This window comes from Cervus canadensis, chromosome 15 (genome assembly GCF_019320065.1).
Source record: "Cervus canadensis isolate Bull #8, Minnesota chromosome 15, ASM1932006v1, whole genome shotgun sequence".
Taxonomy (NCBI): domain Eukaryota; kingdom Metazoa; phylum Chordata; class Mammalia; order Artiodactyla; family Cervidae; genus Cervus; species Cervus canadensis.
The window spans coordinates 7,302,588-7,323,374 of record NC_057400.1 but is presented as its reverse complement, the minus strand read 5'-3'; the positions used below and the strand labels follow the sequence as shown (position 1 = coordinate 7,323,374).

Here is a 20,787-nt window from a genome sequence, read left to right as displayed (position 1 = left end):
AGAAACCGCTGCAGTGAAAATCCCACGCCCTGCAGCTGGAGAATAACCCCCACTCACCACAACTAGAGAAAGCCCCTGTGCAGCAGCAGAGACCCGGCACAGCCAGAAGCAAATAAATAACAAATAAATTAATAATTGGGGTTTTTAGAAAAAAAAATTAATGTCATGGTGGATCATTGACCACGCTTCAATAAAAGTAGACAACCAATCTGCATAACTCAACTGAAATAGTCATGGTTCATTTTCAGCATTTTAGAATTGCCATGATTAGCTGCCTACACCCTCCTTATCCACACCAAAGGACCCAGGTCTCTCCATGCCCCAGCCTGGCCCTTCACCGGGAGGCCCCACAGCTGTCATCAGAGACAGAGCAGGTAGATGGGAATAGTGTTAGACCAAAGAAGGAGGAAATTTAGAGTAAGCACATTCTTGCTAATTTGCTTAACTAGCAGCTCTTCAAAGCCCTAAGATCAAACAACCAGCTGATGCCTTTTCCGTAAGACACAGCCTGGTCAGTGACCTGCTCCTGAGCCCTGGAATTTACTTATTTGGTCCATTGTCCTTACAAACGTAGTAAAATGAGTTGCTGGTGAGCAAACCTGACTAGTCTCCCAATATGATGACCATCAGCAGTGACCTGTCACTCAAATCCTTTGATCTGGAGTGAGGCCCACCCCAAGGGGGCAACGCCCCACCACGGCCCCAGAAGTCGTCAGCTCCGCCTGGGCCTAAGCACTGCCACCAACCAGGGTCAGTGGGTGCTTACACCCTGACTTCTGCCAGCGTGTCCTGGTTCCTCACCATCATCAGAATTCCCCCAGGTCCTCAAGAGCCGTGCGACCTCAGCCACACTCTGGTCAGCTCTTTGGGCCAAGTCCTCTCATCCAGAACCCAGGCCGATCAGACCTGCTCAGCCTTGACATTTTCGTTTTAGTAAAAGTAGGAGGCGACTTCCCTGTTGGTCCAATGGTTAAGAATCTGCCTTTCAGTGCAGGCGACATGGGTTCGATCCCTGGTCTGGGAGCTTGGATCCCACCTGCCACGGGGCAACTATGCCGGTGCACTGCAACTCTTGGAGAGTCTGTGTGCCACAAGGAAAGATCCCGCATGATGCAACTAAGATGCAACACAGTCAAATAACAAATAATTTTTTTTTTTTAAGTAGGAAAGCTCACCCCAATGTGCACCAACCCCATATGCACTGTCACCCACATATCCCCAGGGATTCAAGAAGGCGATTGAAATCCAGTTTGTGACCCTAGAACCCTTACCTTTACTTCTTCCTCCACTGCCAGCAGAAAAGCTCTTCCTGAATTCATCAAAATCCAGGCTTTTCCACGTGCTGTTCCTTTCAGGTCATTTTTTCCAGTGTGTCTCTACCGCCCTCCTTTGCCTGGAGCTGAGCATGAGAGCGAGCAGAGGATGTGGGCCATGGGAAGGGCTCAGAAATGTTGGTTCCTTTTCTGTGAACTCATGTTACTGAACCAAACCTGGGCCCGCTCACCTGCGCACAGCAAAGCCAGTCTCCTGACACAAGGCTGTGATGGAAGTGAAAGTTGCTCAGTTGTGTCCCCATGGACTGCAGCCCGCCAGGCTGCTCTGTCCATGGGATTCTCCAGGCAAGAATACTGGAGCGGGTTGCCATTCCCTTCTCCAGGGAATCTTCCCAACCCAGGGACCGAACCCAGGTCTCCTGCATTGCAGGTGGATTCTTTACCATCTGAGCCACCAGGGAAGCCCCAAGAAAGTGTTTATTGCAGGCACCAAGCAAGGAGAACAAGGCAGCTAAAGCTCAAAAAGCCCAACTCCCCTTGGCTTTCGGGGAAGCGTTTTTAAAGCCCAGGTGAGGGAGGGGGGTTGCAGGGTGTGTGATCAGCTCACCATACACAGGTCTCTGATTGGCTGATGGTGAGTTTACAGGATTATGTCATGTTGTCAGTTCTCAGGTTACCATAGGTCTGGGGGCTCAGTGGTCACAGTCATCACATAGTTAACTTCTTGCATTTATGGGGGGAGGTTTGGCATCTGTAACTCAGGAATGTGCATCATATACTGTTATCTGGGCATTTCTGAGTGGAGCTATAGCTATAGGACCTGGAGAGGGGTCTGTAGCTCACCACTAGCTCACACTCTGCAGCCCCTCACCCCAAGTTTTGCCTTTAAAAACTTCCCCCTGAAAACCTTCGGGCAGTTCTGAAGGTTTGGGCACAAGCCACCCCCCTTCTCCCTACTGGCTCCTCGGGCTGGAGGGAACAGCCTTACAGAGAGAAGGACACTCTGGTGTCCGAGGGACCCGATAGCCCTTCACCCACTCTGCTCCTTGGGGGAGTCACCCATCCCAGAAGCCCTTGAGCAGTGATTCCCTCGTCTGTGGAATGGGGACCTGAAGGAGGCCCTGCAGTGTCCCTAATAACTCTTCCCACCCACTGAGCCTTGCAGTCGCTCGGCTGCCGCCAGGTGGCGATGACCCTCCATCACCCGGACTCAGATCCTCATTTTGCTGAGGGGTGGCGGCCCTTCAGAGCAGACCCCAGTCATCTGCGTGTGGCCCCCTCCCCTAGACAGAGCATGTAAAATGAGAAGTGGTGGGGAGTGCAGACGGCCAGGGTCCACCAGCTGTCAGCAAGCACGGGTCTCAAGAATTAAGACAAAAACATCCTGGTTTTTTTTTTTTTTTCCCCAAAGCTGTATCCTTGGGAAAATCTCCTGAGGCTATTCTTTCAAAAGGCACTCAGAGTGCAGTTACTTTGGGCTTGAATTAAGCATGAATTCCGTATGAATTAAAACTCTGCAACTAGGAGTTGTCACCTCCAGCTTCTGTGTCTGAGTGCTCTGTTGGGCCAATTTGTTTCAAAATAAAGCATAATTGCATGACAGATTATAAAGTCAAGAGAGGATTCTTTGTTTCTTCATCATGTATTTCCATGATGTAAGATTCTAGGTCATGTTTTTGTTTCTAAAAGAGTTACAGAATAATAATGGTATTCCTTTTTAACTTCCCACAGACCCACTAATGATATTCCAACTTGCAGTCATTGTTCTTGAATAGATTACCTGTTTCTTAGCCGGTATTTCCCCTGTATTTTTGCTGCTGAGAGTTATGCTTTTTGTTAAATCATGCAATGTTATTTAATGTTTATTTATTCCAAGTCATTTTTGCATTCATAATAATCAAAACAGCTCACTTGGGTTCTCTGCTCTTTAATAAATTCAGAAAGAATTTATTGAGTCTCTGTGACTCCCATGAAATCTGAGTCAGCATCAATGAAGAAATTACCTATTAATAATCCAGCGGTGCCAGACTTTGCGATGTCATAGATGGGTGAAGTGTCCAGAAGAATCTTAGGAACTGACTCAGGGTTGTCGGAGTTTTACTTTTCCAAGAAAGACATGAAACAAAACAAAGCAAAATATAACACCCAAACACCATCCACTGTCACCACCCTTTCAGTTCCAGAGGAGCGCATTAACACGTAGAAAAGTAAGAGGGACATGGTCTCAGGATTTAAAAATTAGATGAGTTTGGTCTCATGAAAAACCTTTAGTTATTGCTATTCTGTCTTCCAGACCAGCCTGGCCTTGGAAGAGTGGTCCAGGCTCCCACCTTCTATTCCTTCCTCAGCTACATGCACTTGGAGATCTCAGTGGGACTGTCCATTAGAACCTGCATTCTTTGTCATAAAGTCAGTAAATAAGGTTAATCTCTGGGTGGTGGAGGCCAGGTCCCTTTTGGTGAGGAATGGTATTAGAGACCAAAATCTAGGTTCCTGGTGAACACACTGCCCCTGGGGGTGGAGGGGTGTTGTTTCTTGGCCTCCTCAGCAGACAATCCAGAGTGTGGGGAAGTGCATGTATATACATATACACTCACCCATATGTACATAGCCATACAAAAATGCATGACCACGTACATCTATACACATATGCACATATACATGTGCACATACACACACTTAAACACACCTATCCCCATTTTGGAAATCATGAATCTACGCTGGTGCTTATAATCCCAGCCCACACTCATGGAGTTGCTTAGTTATCTGTCTCTTCTTCCTCTGTGAGAACCCTGGCTTCCTAAGACATTTACTCGCTCAGTTTTATAGAATGTTGAAAATATTTTCAGAATGACTTCACCTATAACCACTTTAATAAACAAGCATAGTAAATAGAGTTCAAGATTTATTTGCAGTTTTCTCCCTACCCCCATTCTATCCAAGACGTGGATATATATTCAAATACTGTATTTATGAATTATTTGGATTACTCCTTTTCTCTTTTTTTAAGTATTTTTTAATTGAAGTATATTTGATTGACAAAGTTTTAGGTGTACAGCAAAGTGATACAGCTATATATATATATATTCCTTTCCAGATTCTTTTTCCTATTATAGGTTATTACAGGATATTGACTATAACTCCTTCCTTTTCTCCTTTCTTTTTTCTTTCTCTCCCTTCCTCTTTCTCTCTGTTTTCCCCTCCACTGTGCTTATGGAATTCATATGAAATTTTATGTGTTTCAGTTTGCTTTCAGTTTAGGGGCTTTTCCTCCCTTTCGTTAGAGAAGGAAATGGCAACCCTCTGCAGTATTCTTGCCTGGAGAATCCCATGGACAGAGGAGTCTGGCAGGCTACAGTCCCTGGGGTTGCAAAGAGTCAGACACGGCTGAGCAACTACCACTCACTCACTCCTCCCTTTCATACTGATTTAATTTTATTTTTTGAATATGTAGAATATTAACATGCTAACCAAATTCACAGCTACACAAGAAGTCAGACTCAGACACGGGTCACTCCATCCCACCTCCCTTCCACCCTTGTTGGTAGCCAGCTAGGTCTTCTAACACCATTCCCATGTTTCTCTTCGTAATGCTAAGCAGAATATATGTATTTTCATGTTTCCCCTCTTCTTATTCACAAAGTGGCACACTGGAGAAGCTCCTCTGTATTTTGCTGTTTTCACTTATAACGTCCCCTGAAAATCACTCCACATTAGCTGATAAAGATCCTCCTCACTCTTTTCACAGCTGTAAAAACCATGGGCCGTAGCTGCACTCAACCAAGCCCTGTGCTTGGGGGGCCAGGCACATTTTTGCTTATTAAACAAGAAGAAACTTATCTCCAAGGCATATCTGCACACACCAAGGAGGCTTCCATTAATCCCCCTGGTTTCCCATCCCAGCCACCTGCAGGGCCGGTAAGGTCAGTTTCCTGCCATGGGTCATTTTTCACTCTTTTTTATGAGACAGCACTCCTCCCAGCTTCTCGAAGCTTATTCTGAAAAATTATTAAAAATGTATATCCATTTGTGACTTTTTCCCTATTCCCTTTGCTGTTGTGTGTTCAGTTTTTATTCTTCTAATAGCATTTGAGAGGTGTGTGAGGAGTTGAGACCAAAAAAAGGAAAAATTTTTGAAAGATGAGTGTTTATTCCACCAACTTGAAACAGAAATATATTGTCAACTTTAAAATTAACAAACTGTTTTTTCCTCCCCATCTCAGTGCTTTTAATGTCCTCGATACCCAGTAATTTTTATGTAAAACTCTAAAGTTATAATACCAAACAATATGTAAGGAGGTGGGGAGGAGGTCTGAAATTGAATAAACCACTAAGGAAGAGTATAAATGTGGGAAAAAAATATTAGGAACAAAAAGTAAACTATCTAGCTGCCCCACCGCACCTCCACCCCCAGGAAATAAAGTAAGTTTAGATACTACACATTTGAAAATTCTTTTCCTAAGCTCTGGGAAGTATCTTATTTAGCACCATTCTTTTGGATTTGACCAGTACCCCTCACAGCCTGCAATGCAGGAGACCCAGGTTCAGTCTCTGGGTCAGGAAGATCCCTTGGAGTAGAAAATGGCAACCCACTCCAGTATTCTTGCCTGGAGAATTCCATGGACAGAGGAGCCTGGCAGGCTCCAGTCCACGGGGTCACAAAGAGTCAGACGCAACTGAGCTAGTAATGCTTTCACTTTTTACTTTCATCACCACCACCCACCCCCTGCCTGTACCTCTAGGGAGACATGGGTGGGTCTCCAGGGGTGAAGAGGACAGGATGGTAGCATAAAATAGGTAAAATAGAAGTGCTTTAGAAGGTTGTGTGAAGACCCCGAGACTACTAACGTGGTCACATATCCCTGTGCTCTTTCCTCAGCTGTAATTCCTTCAACCTGACCATGCTGCCTGTCGACGTCCCTGCCGTTCTTGACGCCTTGCCAGAAGAAGACAGGATGGAGACAGCTGAACGGTACTTTTTTTACCTGTGGTCTCTACTGTCGTCTATGTTCCAGAAACATGCCAGGTGCTCTGAGAGATTTCCAAGGAGCACGCAGCACCTGAGCTTGCAGCCCCGCCAAGACACGGCTGACACTCAGCCAGACCCTCAGCAGATAAGATGCTGGATTCGTGGTGGAGAATAATAAATAGTCTCAGGTCTCAAACTGGCTGGCCTTTCAGTGCTGCAGGTGCTCAAGGAGGGGTGAGCAGAGTGGGTGCTAAGTGGACTTCCAAGGCTGCAGAATCACATGCACTTGGGTTAGTATTCAGAGGGCAGGTAGGATTTGGAGGGGCAAGAAAAATATAGCTCCCACCCCAAACAAATAAAATATTTTTAAAAGAAAAGTCAAAAACAAAAATTTTAAGAAAAAAGGGGAAAAAAGAAACCTAGGAGCCCCAAAGTAAATAAAAAACAAACAAAAAAAATTAAGGAAAAAGAAAAATAGCCTCCAAACGAAGGCACTTAAATTTTATTTTACTGATGAGCATCCAACATCCAATGAGAATGTGTCCTTGAATCTGCTGTGGCCACGCCCACTTTGGCTCTTCCCAGGTGGTGCTAGGGGTAAAGAACACGTCTGCCAATGCAGGAGACATAAGAAACGTGGGTTTGATTCCTGGGTTGGGATGATCCCCTGGAGAAGGAAATGGCAACCCCCTCCAGTATTCTTACCTGGAGAATCCCATGGACAGAGGAACCCGTCAGGCTACAATTCATGGGGTTGCAAGGGTCAGACAGGACTGAAGCGACTTGGCACAGCACGCCCACTTTAATATTTCTCCCTGTAAATAACCAGTGAGTGAAGGACTAAATACTGGCTTTTGTGAGACCTGCCCACAAGCGGTGGTACTTGGCAATACTTGGACGTCTGAGGCTTAGAGCCCAGGTCTGAACAGGGAAGTGGAGTGTCTGCTACTCGAACCCCAGAGCATGCGGGCGTTTCCTGAGGATGCTGCAGCCACGTGGGTGGCAGGGGTGACATTCAGTTTGGGGAGGCAGGTGAGGGGATGCTCTGCAGGCCCCTCCCTGTTCAGCACTGATGTTCAGACTCAGGAGTCAATACCTCACTAATGTGCAGACTCATGAGTCAGTTTCCTCATCTTTGAAATGAGAACAGTCGTTCCTACTTCACAGGGGTTGTCAATTAAGGAAGAGGAGGAGGAGGAGGAGGAGGGTAGTTGTAGCAGCAACATTTACTGAGCATTAAATGTGAGTCAGGCCCAGCGCTTGGCAAGAGTTCCATTCACTCCAGCAATGAGGTCTTCTTATTTTCCACACTTTGGAGATGAGGAAACTGCTAACGGGAAGCAGTTTTGCAAATCACTGTCTTGTAAATCACCAGCATCAAGGTTGGCACAGAGCAGCCGCTTAGCAAAGATGAGGCGATCGGAGTGCCTTTGTGCAGTTTACAAGGGTGTTTTCCCAAACAGAATACGGCTCTGCCCACCTCTGTGTATGTTTTGCTGTGAGGAGAGGGTTCCTGTTTGTAATTCTAAATTTTGAAGCCTCTGTTGGTCTTGGAGGCATTTCTATTTGAGTGTAGCAGAGACAGCCACTCAAAATAATTGTCTCCTCTTCTACAGAAATAGAATTGTTGAAACTGGAGGCTCAGTGTCACCTGAGTTAGGTCATCCATGCGACTCGGCCTTTACCAGGAGGGCAGGAGAAGACGTGAGATGTCCTCCTGAGGGCAGGACCGGGATGGAGCGGGGTTTACCTCCTGCAGACTCTCTCCCTGCTTCCTGGAGCTGGAACTCACACTTGCAGTGACCCAGCTGTAACTGGTAGACAACCAAGCGCCAGGCCAGGGGTCCACAAACAGCCAAATCTGGCCTACCACCCATTTTTGCAAAACACCCGTCTTATTGAAACACAGCCACACTCATTCACTTGAATGTTTTCCACGACTTCTTTCATGCCGCAACAGTGTGCGCGCACGCTAAGTCGCTCAGGATGTCCAGCTCTTTGCGACCCTGTGGACTGCAGCCCGCCAGGTTCCTCTGTCCGTGGGATTCTCCAGGCAAGAATACTGGGGTAGGGTGCCATTCTCTTCTCCAGCGGATTTTCCTGACCCAGGGATCAAACCAGTGTCTCTTATGGCTCCTGCATTGGCAGACGGATTATTTATCACTAGTGCCACCTGGGAAGCTAATTGTAAAGAGACCGACTGAGGCCTTTACTGAAAAAGTTTCCTGACCCCTGCTGTAACAGGTAGCAGACCTCAAGATAAAAATAACCTCAATCCCTGTAATTTCTTCTCTCACCTGTAGATTATTTAGAAGCATATTGTTTTCTTTTTAAAGCAGTTGTGGATTTTTTGGTTATCTTCTTTGCTATTGATTTCTAATCTAATTCCATTGTGGTTACAGAACATTCTCAGAATGATTTCAACCTTTTGAAATATTCATGCTTTCCTTACGGTCCAAGATACGGTCAATATTGGTAAATGTTGCATGTACACCTGCAAACAATATGCATTCTGTAACCCCATTTTTCCTTTACTTGGGGATGGTTTTGATCACCACCTCCTGTACAATGTTGTGAACTTACATCCATAGTTCTTCAGGCTGTCTGTCTACCAGATCTAGTCCTTTGAATCTTTTCATCACCTCCACTGTATAATCAAAAGGGATTTGATTTAGGTCTTACCTGAAGGGTCTAGTGGTTTTCCCTACTTTCTTCAATTTAAGCCTGAATTTTGCAATAAGGAGTTCATGATCTGAGTCTCACAGTCAGCTCCGGTCTAGTTTTTACTGACCGTATAGAGCTTTTGCATCTTCCACTGCAAAGAACGTAATCAATCTAATTTCAGTTTTGACCATCCAGAGATGTCCATGTGCAGTCATCTCTTGTGTCATTGGAAAAGGGTATTTGCTATGACCAGCTGAGGAAAGAAGAACAGTGAGAGGCAGGGGAGAAAGGGGTAGATTACTCAATTGAATGCAGAGTTCCAGAGGATATCAAGGAAAGAGAAGAGGGCCTTCTTAAATGAACAATGCAAAGAAATAGAGGAAAACAATAGAATGAGAAAGACTAGCGATCTCTTCAAGAAAATTGGAGCTATCAGGGAATACTTCATGCAAGGACAGGCACAATAAAGGACAGAAACGGTAAGGACCTAACAAAAGCAGAAGAGATTAAGAAGAGGTGGCAAGAATACACAGAAGAACTATACAAAAAAGTCTTAAAGACCTGGATAACCACGATGGTGTGCTCACTCACCTAGAACCAGACATCCTGGAGTGTGAAGTCAAGTGGGCTTTAGAAAGCATTATTACGAACAAAGCTAGTGAAGGTGATGGAATTCCAGCTGAGTTATTTAAAATCCTAAAAGATGATGCTGTTAAAGTGTTGCACTCAATATTCCAGCAAATTTGGAAAACTCAGCAGTGGCCACAGGGCTGAAAAAGGTCAGTTTTCATTCCAGTCCCAAAGACAGGCAATGCCAAAGAATGTTCAAACTACCAGACAGTTGTGCTCATTTCACATACTAGCAAGGTTATGCTCAAAATCCTTCAAGCTAGGGTTTAACAGCATGTGAACTGAGAACTTGCAGGTGAACTGAGAACTTGCAGGTGTACAAGCCGGGTTTAGAAAAGGCAGAGGAACCAGAGATTGAATTGCCAGCATTCATTGGAGAAAGCAAGGGAATTCCAGAAGAATATCTGCTTCCTTGACTTTGCTAAAGCCTTTGACTTTGTGCACCACAGCAGACTGTGGAAAATTCTTAAAGAGACGGGAGTACCAGACCACCTTCCCTGTCCCCTGAGAAACCTGTGTGTGGGTCAACAAACAGCAATTAGAACTGGACATGAAACAGCTGGTTCAAAATTGGGAAAGAAGTATGACAAGGCTGTATATTGTCACCCTGCTTATTTAACTCCTAGGCAGAGAACATCATGCAAAATGCCGGGCTGGATAAATCACAAGCTGGAATCAAGATTACCAGGAGAAATATCAACAACCTCAGATATGCAGATGACACCACTCTAATGGCAGAAAGTGAAGAGGAATAAAAGAGCCTCTTGATGAGGGTGAAAGAGGAGAATGAAAAAATCTGGCTTGAAACTCAGTATCAAAAAAAATTAAGACCATGGCATCTGATCCCATCACTTCATGGTAAATAGAAGGGGAAAAACTGGAAGCAGAGACCGGTTTTATTTTCTTGAGCTCCAAAATCACTGTGGACAGTGACTGTAGCTATGAAATTAAAAGACGCTTGCTTCTTGGAAGGAAAGCTATGACACACCTAGACAGTGTATTGAAAAGCAGAGACATCACTTTGACTTTGTATAGTCAAAGCTGTGGTTTTTCCCAGTAGTCATATATGGCTGTGAGAGTTGGACCATAAAGAAGGCTGAGCACCAAAGAATTGATGCTTTTGAACTGTAGTGCTAGAGAAGATTCTTCAGAGTTCCTTGGACAGCAAGGAAATCAGACCAGTCAATCCTAAAGAAAGGCAACCCTGAATATCTATTGGAAGGACTGATGCTGAAGCTGAAGCTCCAATACTTTGGCCACCTGATGAAAAGAGCCGACTCATTGGAAAAGACCCTGATGCTGGGAAAGATTGAGGACAGGAGGAGAAGGGGGTGACAGAGGATGAGATGGTTGGATGGCATCATCAACTCAATGGATATGAGTTTGAGCAAACTCCAGGAGATAGTGAAGGTCAGGGAAGCCTGTTCTGCTGCAGTCCGTGGGGTCACAAAGAGTCAGACGTGACTTGGCCACTGAACAACATCAGGAGGTAGTGGAGGACAGAGGCACCTAGCGTGCTACAGGCCCTGAGGCTGCAAAGCATCAGACATGACTTAGCCACTGAACATCAACAACTACAACAACAAACCCCATTTTTATTTTTATTTTTTATATATGTAAATATTCATTGCAGCTTTATTTGTAATAGCCAGAAACTATTGGAAAATCCAAATATTCATAAACAGTTGAATAGATAAGCAAATAGTGGTATATCAATGAAATACTACTCAGCAATGAAAAGAAAGAGTTACAGAAATGCACAATAATGTGGACCATTCCTCAAAATCTTTATGCTGAGTGAAAGAACTATGCCAGGAAAAATAAAACACATATTGTGTTATTTCATTTATATGAAAGTCTACAGAATGCAAACTATAGTGTCAGAAAGCAAATCATGTGTTCCTATGACGGGGTGTTTAAATGTAAATGGATTACAGATACTTGACACAGGATACACAGGAAAATGATGGGAATATTTATCATGATCAAGAGGGTATATATATGCCCAACCTAGTGAAGTTTGGTATACTTCAGTTATACCACAATAAAGGTGAATTATCAATTCACTGTATATGTGTGGGTCTAGAAGTGTCACTCCTAAAGGTTTTATCCAAGAGATAATATGAAATGAAATGAACCATATATCCACATAATAGATTTGGAAAAAAAAAAATGTTCATAGCAACCTTATCCATTCGAGTTAAAAGCTAGAAAGAAGCAAATGTCCACCAACTGGAGAATGTGATATATCTGGGACTAGAAAATAATGAGTTACTGATTCACATGATAAGACAAATGATTCTCCAACACATTATGTTAAGCAAAAGTATCCAGATATATCTTTGGTGGTGGTGATTTAGTCACCAAGTTGTGTCTGTCTCTTGCGACCCCATGGACTGTAGCCTGCCAGGCTCCTCTGTCCATGGGATTTCCCAGGCAAGAATACTGGAGTGGGTTGCCATCTCCTTCTCCAACAAACCCCATTTTTAAACTGCTTGTTATTCTCTGCTTATAAATAACCATTCCTACTGTTGTTGGTTGATAGAAAGCTATTTATCAGTCTTATACTTTCTTTAACGTAGATCCAAGAAGTATAGGTGTGAGTAATGTTGAAGGAATCCTGTAACTCTTAAATGATTGCAGTACTTTTCTATGTTATTCCTTTCAGTGAGCTCTGTGAACAGAGTATGGACATTATGCTGACTCCAGAAATGATCGAAGCAGAATTCCCAATGCTGGACTACAGGGACACCAAGAAGGAGAAGTAAGTGGATGCTTTATGCCTTAGGAAGAGGTAGCCCAGGATAAAATTTGTCCTACATGACATCCAGAACTGTCTGAATCTAAAAACATGTCCAAAGAGACACGTTTCCAGTGCTTTAGGTGTTTAGACATGTATCCTATGTACCAGCCATGCCACCTCCAGCCTCATTGCTTATCTTCAGTCACTGGGCCTCAGTCTCCCCATTCATAATGTGCAGAAAACAAAACCTCTCTCCCGGGCGGTTGTGAGGATTCCATGAGATGCCGATGTGAGGACACCTCTCCGGTGCTTGCCCTACACATGTGAACCCTTTCCTGCGTCTCTGCATCAGGGACAGCTAGCTAGGCAGACATTAGCATCATCCTTCAGAACTTGGTTTTGAAGAATACTTTGGTAAAGGAAATAACCACTACAGTTCATATGGTTTGTAAGTTTGAAATTCCAGACATCTTTTTAGAATTATTTAAGTCTTTTTAAATTACTAAAATGTTAGGAAATATAGAAAAATATAAAGAATGAAATAAAAACAATAATCCTACCACCCAGGGGCAGTACCTTGTACATTTTGGTATGTGGTCTTCCAAGTATTAATACTTTAATTATTTAAATAACACACAAACACCTACTGTATTTTGTATATACAATCTGTATATACAGTCGTCCCATGGTATCCATGGGGGATTAGTTCCAGGACACCCCCCAGCCTGGGTACTAAAATCTGTGGATGCTCAAGTCCCTTATGTACAATGGCATAGAATTTGCATATAACCTATGCACATCCTCCTGTACTTTAAATCATCTCTGCATTACTTATAATACCTCATCCAGTGTAAATGATTTTTAAATAATTTTCAACATGCAGCAAATTCAAGTTTTGCTTTTTGTAACTTTCTCATATTTTTTTTCCACCTGGGGGTTGGTTGAGTCTGAAAATGCTGGACCTGTGGGCACAAAGGGCCAACTGTATGTGTTTAAGTGAATTCTATCATATTGTTCATATTGTTTTATCTTCTAGACTTTCATTTAGCATATTGTTATCATATGTTTATAAATATAGACATCCACCTTTATATCTTACTGGTAGATATACCATCATGTGCTAACCAATCTTTCTCCTGATGATCATGTTAACTCTTCAATGTTTTGCTCTTGCCAATAGGGCTGCAACAGATTTCCTTGTGCCATAATTCCTAGCAAACTTATCAGACTGTCTCCTTAGGATAAACTTTGAAACATAAATACTAAATCCATGTTCATTTTAAGGTTTTAATACATAGTGCTTTGGACCATCCAGGAAAATATCAACAAACGTCCTACCAGCAGAGGTCAGGATGCCCACATTCAAATGCCCTGAACAATGTGGAATATTATCAGTCGTTTTTTTCTTCTTTTCCAATATGATAGGTTGTTAATGACCACATTATTGTTTTAATTTTAACTTCTTCGTTTATGAGTGATGGTAAAAACTTTCCTACACTTATCAAATATTTTTCTTCTTTTATGGGGGGCTTTTTTTGCCTGTATTGCAGAAAGTCTTTATCTTTTTCTTATTTGTAAGAGTGCCTCATATATTAAGGATAATTACCCTTCCTTGTGTATGCTGTAAGTTTTTAGTCTGTCTTCTTTGTTCAGGGTGTTTGGAGGAGGCCCTGCCTTTTCAGAAAGGAATGCCCACATATCTTAAAGGAGCAAGGGGTTCCTTTGGTTCATTTGCAACAGTAACGGAAACCTATAGCAAACTAGCACTTCTCAGAAAGTAGATTAGCAGCTTCTAAAACAAAATTTAGAGAAACAAAATTTTAATAGAATTTCAGTGAGCATCTGTTTTAATCAGCTATTTAGCAACAAAATATGTTACACTACATAGTACATCTGATGCCTCAACAAAGAGATGCACTTTGCATTTTGTTTCAGGTTTCAAACATATGGCTAAGAGTTTTAAATAAAACCTTTTTTTTTCAGTTTGAAAAATTGCCCCTGTACTTAGACCAGTTTGCCCCATGAGCAGGGTAATATCCAATACCTCATTGTTTACTTGCTGTTTCACCTGGTTTTTTTCACCATTTTGACTACAGAAAGTAATATCAAATGCCATTTGATTATCAAATGAGTATTAAATGAAATAGAACTTATTACTTTATATATCTTCACCCAAAGAAGAAAATTCTCTTTTCTTTTTTAATGTATTTCAGCCACTTTACCAAAAACACAAAAAACAGAAAAAACAATAAACTCTAAGCATTTTCTGCACACCAGCTATTATTTTTTTTCAAAACACACATACATTTCACACATTTTCAGTAAATAGATCCATGGCATTTTGAATTCACCTGTTTTGCAGTTTAAATTATTTTTGTACCTTTTTTCATGTGCCAAAATTATCAATTATGAGTTTATCGGCTGCATAGTATTCCAATGATATCTCACAGATGATTTTTTTCAAATTTTTATTGGAGTATAATTGATTTACAATGTTGTATTAGTTTAAGGTATACAGCACAGTGATTGTGTGTGTGTATATGTATATATATATGAAATATGGGGAAGGAAACGGCAGCCCCCCCCAGTATTCTTACCTGGGAAACCCCATGGACAGAGAAGCCGGGGTCCCAAGAGTCAGACACAACTTACCAACCAAGCCACCACCACGTGTGTGCGCTAAGTCGCTCCAGTCACGTCCAGCTCTGCAGGACACTACGGACTGTAGCCCACCAGGCTCCTCTGCCCATGGGATTCTCACACACGTGTGTGTATCCTTTTTTCAGATTCTCTTCCCTTATAGGTTGTTACAGGGTATTGAGTAGGGTTCCCTGAGCGCTGCGGCAGGGACTCAGTTCTGAAATTCTCTCCATGCAAACTCAGCATGACCCGACGCTCGGTCTGTCTTCCCAGTCCTTACTTGTGCTTTTCTTCACCTCCTTCAGCTTCAGCTGGAAGCAGACAGAGTGTCAGCAGACACACATGGGAGCTGGTCAGACAGGGACAGAAATAAAAAACACATCAATGATACTTAATGTCCCCGTGAAGACTGCTGTCAACTTGGTTTCTGGCAAACACCTATTTTCATGGATGCAAAGAATCATCTGCTCCTTCTTGAAGGCTGTAATCAACCCAAGAGCTTCCTTGCTATCTTGATGGTGATCTCACCCTCTCAAGACCTACTAAAGAGAATTATACTGCAAAATATCCAAGAAACTGTGTGAGTGACTTTAGTTGCTGACACATCATTCAGCTCCCCTTAGATTGTCACAATATCACTCAGCCATTAATATATTTAAGGGCTGACATGAACTACATATTTTTAGACTGATTTCCTAAAGTGGTATCAATTAAATTTTTTAATTATATGCATTAGGGAAGTTTTAATTTTTCATTTTGAAATATCTCTCCTTTTTCAAAACTTTCAGGCATTTGCCAAAACTTTAGGCAGTTTCATGCTCCTTAGGAGATATCTCACAAGCACTTAATTTTATTTTTCTGGTTTTATTGAAGTATAGTTGATTTCCAGTGTTGTGTTAATTTCTGCTGCCCAGCAAGGTGATTCGGTTATAATATACATATATTCTTGTTCGTGTTCTTTTCTATTATGGTTTATCCCAGGGTACTGAGTATAGTGCCCTGTGCTGCAAGTAGGACCTTGTTTGTCCATTCTCTCCGTACTGTTTGCATCGGCTCACCCCAAATTCCCGTCCATCCCTCCCCCACCCCCTCCCCGTTGGCAACCACAGGTCTGTTCCCTATGTCTGTGAGTCTGTTTCTATTTTGTAAGTAAGTTCTGTATTAATTTTTTATGTTCCACATGTGAGTGATATCCTATGGTATTTGTCTTTCTCTCCTGACTTACTGCACTTAGATAGATAGATAGAGAGATAGATAGATAATAATCTCAGGGCCCATCCATGTTGCTGCGAATGGCATTATTTCATACTTTTTCATGGCTGAGTAATATTCCGGTGTGTGTATGTGCCACGTACTCTTTATCCATTCCTCTGCTCATGGACACTTAGGCGGCTTCTGTGTCCTCACTGTTGTCCACCCTGCTGCTGAGAGCACAGAGGGGCGCACTTAATTTTCTCTTGAATTCTTCTGACTGGACAGATCATATAGCTGAGCTTACCGTCCTTAGACGTCTGTGCTTTCAGCCAAATACACTAATCCTATCCTCCCAGATATTTGGGAAGTTCTACCCTTCACCATGCCAGCAACATCCAGGCTCCACATCAGCCACTCCTCGACCCAGGTGCAGAACCCTCCCTCTGGAGTCCCACCTTCTGGAGCCATTGTCAGAGTCAGAAATACTGTGTGTCCACTTTACTCATAAAGACTCAGCTCCTGCCCGCTGAGCATTTAGAAGCCATCATGCCAGGATGTCCATGCATAAGTTCTCATTTCCCCTTTGCAACAGTCCTCAGAGATGGGAATGCCCACCACGTGTACCTCTGGAAACAGAGGCTGAGAGTTTAGGTCACTTGGCTCTGCTAAGAACCTAGTTCAGCTGAGACTGGAAATCAGGTTTGAATCACTTCCAGCCAGGTGTTTTCACTGGTAACTAACTGATCGCTAAGTATGGTTTATACTGTGTTTGGGTATAAACAGCTCCTCCTGTCTTCGTGAGGCATCACTGGTGACCCTGAACCCAGAAGCGGGGTGGTGCTGGGTGAACTGACTGTTTTAGGATGTGCCCAGATGGGTCCTCATCAGGTCTGTGTTTTATATATGTGTATATGTATGTATTTAGAGAGGCGAAAGACCAGGCACAGCCAACGGAGAAGGCCGGAGAGAAGGTGCTCGAGGAGATGAAGAACCTGCGGAGCAAAGCGCTCAGCTCCTACCTGATCCTGGAATGAAAACCACCGGGGGATCAGTGCCTCTGACGTCCTCTCTGCAGGTCACCATGGTCCTGTGTCTGCTTATGTTCCGGCCATTTTAATCCGGGGAATTAAAGTTTTAGAGAAAAAGACTGAAATACAGATGATGTACATATTTTAAACTTATAGTTTTTTCTTTTTAAAAATAAAATGTCATTAGTATGATGGCAGTGTTTGGAGCTTCTTGCTGCAAGATTTAGTGTGGGCACAAAGGCTTCCGAGTGCTGAGAGGCTGGGAGCCCTTCGGAGGGGCCAGAGGCTGGAAGAGCTGGGGAGGGGTGCTCCCCCGCCAGTCCCCACAGCCCCTGAGCACCCCTGACTCTGACTTTGGGAACCGCTCCCAGGAAGAGCAGTGCTGGTGAGGACACCGGCTCCTGAGCAGCCGTGCAGCAGCAGACACAGGCGAGGAGGCCAGAGATGGAGGGGACACTGTGGGGCGACTGGAACTTGCTGCCTGGCCTGGGAGGAATGAATAACACGTGTGTGAGGACGCTCAGAAGCAGCTGGGGTGGCAGGGCTTTGCCTTGGGGTCAGGAGTCCTGGTGAATAGTCAGTAAAAGCAGGCCTTTTGACTGTGTGTGTTAACATGACTCCGTCCTCACGCATGAGCTGGCCGCAGGTCAGAATCACATGGAGAGCTTCATAAAAACCAGCTGAATCACTGCTGTCTTTAAAATAGATAACCAACAAGATTCTACTAGGTAGTATAAGGACTCTGCTCAATATTCTGTAATAACCTATATGGGAAAAGAATTTGAAAAAGAATAGATACATGTATATGTGTAACTAAATCACTTTCTGTGCGCCTGAAACTAATGCAACACTGTTAATCAATTGTACTCAATTAAAAAAAAAAAACAAAACAAAACAGCTGAATCAGATTGTCTGGGGTAGGACCCAGGCAGTAATAATCCTTAAAGCTCTCCAGGTGGACCTAATGTGCAGCCAGGAGTGAGAATCACCGGCCTCCAGGATAAAGTCTATAAATTCCTCTTCCCGGGGCTCCACGCCCTCACTTCTCTGGGTTCTGCTTCTAGCTTTCCTCTGCCCCCGGTCTCGGCTCTCTCTATCGGGCGGTGGAGACTGCTGGCTTGGGTGGCCGTCTGGTTGTGGGTGGGTGCTGGTCCTCCTCTTACTAACCACGTGGCCCCCTTAGCATCTCTGAACATGTAAGACCAAGCTCCAGTGCTCACTGCCCGCAGGGCTGTGAGAATGACTTTAGGAAACTTGCAAAGGGTACCTATTATTCAACAGTAGGTGAAAAATCTGAGCTCCTGCTACTTGCAGGGCAGGACTGAAGCAGCGGTAATTTAAAAATTTTTTTCCATTTTGAAATAATTTTAGACTTAAGGAAAACTTGCAACACTAGCACAGTGAGCTCACATATATAGTACCCAGCTTCCCCTGATGTTGACATCTACTGTGGCACAATCATCTAAAACAGGAAATTAAAACTGGCTGGGGGCTTCCCTGGCGGTCAGTGGTTAAGAGGGTAACTACCACTGCAGGGGGTGTGAGTTCAGTTCCTGATCAGGGGATAAGAGCATATATGCCTCGTGGCCAAAAAATAAATAAAAGAAAATTTCTTGAACTGAATAAAAAAATGAAAATACAACATATCCACTTTTTAAAATTGAAAAAAAAAAAAAACTGGCTCAGCGTTGTTGACCAGGGTCTCCTTACTTTCTTCTCACCTGTGACAGCCCCTCAGTAGCCCCTGAGCGGCAAGGTTCCCAGCCAGCCTGGTCCCAGGGCCCTGCCTCACAGCAGCCCCTCCTTTCCTTAAAGAAGTTCGAGGGTGTCTGTGCCTTACCACCAAAGAGATGAATCAGCTCAGAGGACTCAGCCAAGGCATGGACACAGGGATCTGGTCACACATTCTCCAACAGCGAGGTCTTCAGAAGTTTCTTTTCAGATACTCTTTTTGCAGGAAGTTTGTTAAAGCTGTTGTGAAAAGACTTGAGAGGAAGCAAGACATGGGAAAGAGCCTGAAGACTGACAGACCATACTTACGCCCCAGTAGTGAACAGTGCCAGCCCTTGTGCACACACACATACACACATAGGCACACACATGCACACACATGCCCTTCCCAGGTCCAGTGCAGTATCTCTCCCACTAGAGGCCATAAGAAGTGGACCCTTTCTTATGCGATCACTCTCCCCAGTGGTAGAGTTGACCTGAATCTAACGACAGGCTACTTCTCAGGTCCCCACTGCCTGAAGCTCGACTGGCCACCCTTAGGGCACCTTTGGTTCTGCTGCTCCCCCAAACCCTGGCCTTCCAAAACTCCCCCCTCAGCGTCAGGCTGAAGCGTCTGAACTGCAAGCCTAAACAGGATACCCAGGGCCTCTCCTGTAACTTCCAGCCAAGAACTCTGGACCTTTAACCAAACCGGTTTCCCACCTTTTCCTGGATGCTACATCTAGAGGAATTACCAAGACTAATCTGCTCCACCAAGCGGTTTACCTCAGCCAGCACCAGGAGTCAAGCTGGGTTAACCAAGAGGTGAAACGAGGCCCAGAAGCTGGTTCCTACCACCCTCAGTCGTTCACATCATGAACTGCAGGAAGGAGGGCCGCCAGTGAATCGTCGCAGACGGAGACATCGTTCTTCCTCTTTCTGTGCTTCCAGATGGAGACTCCCCAGGAGAAGAGCTACGAACCAGGCTGCAGGTCCCAAGCCTCCACCCAGCCAGTGGAGCCACACAGCTCGCCTATCCTGGGGGAGGGTGCTGGTGGGGCCAGGGCAGTTTTGGGTGAGAGATGAGACTGACGTTTCAAAACAATGAGACTGAGTCTTAACCAAAGTGATATTGTCTAAGTAACCAACACTGACTGACAAATTATAGACTCAGACTGTGCATCCTTAGGGGAGCCTACTAATAAGCAGGAAATGAGATGGTTTGAAGAGTACAGCTGGTAGCAATTATTGGAAAAAATAAAATCTTTCATTTATTCGTAAATGAGCTGATACTACTCAAACTGTTTACACTATAGTCATCACCAGCTTCTGATATCAAAAAAGATATTAAGGAATGAGAAAAATTATTATTATTGGTGGAAATATCGGATCTGGGAAGCCAGAGGGGGCTGTGCAGAGCAGCCAAGGCAAGGGACCCAGGGTCTAATTTGGTTTATATTCCACCAAATTATAATACCAGTATTATAATAGATGGCATGCTCATTAAAGTTAGTATCTGTGGCAATAGGGAAACTAGTATAAGAGAAAAGACAAAAATATTTTATATTAGAACAAGGTCTGTTTAAGTAGTCAAATTGTAGTTAAATTTAAAATGGTATGATTCTCCTGGAGAAGGAAATGGCAACCCACTCCAGTATTCTTGCCTGGGAAATCTCATGGACAGAGGGGCCTCACAGGACTACAGTCCATGGGGTCGCAAATCATCTAGCACAACTTAATGACTAAAAGCAACAACAAAATTATTGAATAGCAGTTATATTTTAGGTAATGTCTTAGGCTCTGATAATATAAAATTAATAGTCATGTGCAATGGCATTGCTTTTAAATCTTGGTGAAAAAAGTAGCTGTTTTGCTTTTAACTAATTTTTATTAGGCATTTCTTCCTGTGTCCTCCTCTCCTGTTCCTGCCTTTCC

At 43.7% G+C, this 20,787-nt stretch overlaps 1 protein-coding gene across 2 annotated transcripts in view; it reads left to right on the top strand.

Annotated features, from left to right (window-relative positions):
* CFAP221 (cilia and flagella associated protein 221) overlaps positions 1–17,334 on the top strand; it is a 120,364-nt gene extending 103,030 nt beyond the window's left edge. Inside the window, exons 22-24 of one of the 2 annotated variants that reach the window (XM_043488336.1) lie at positions 6,154–6,246; positions 12,206–12,301; positions 17,040–17,334. In XM_043488336.1, the coding sequence (XP_043344271.1) occupies positions 6,154–6,246; positions 12,206–12,301; positions 17,040–17,148 (298 nt within the window). In that variant the 3' untranslated portion in view covers positions 17,149–17,334. Of the gene's footprint in view, positions 1–5,022; positions 5,147–6,153; positions 6,247–12,205; positions 12,302–17,039 lie in introns of those variants that run through there. The other variant, XM_043488337.1, reaches the window with a different exon arrangement.
* The last annotated feature ends 3,453 nt before the right edge of the window (positions 17,335–20,787 follow it).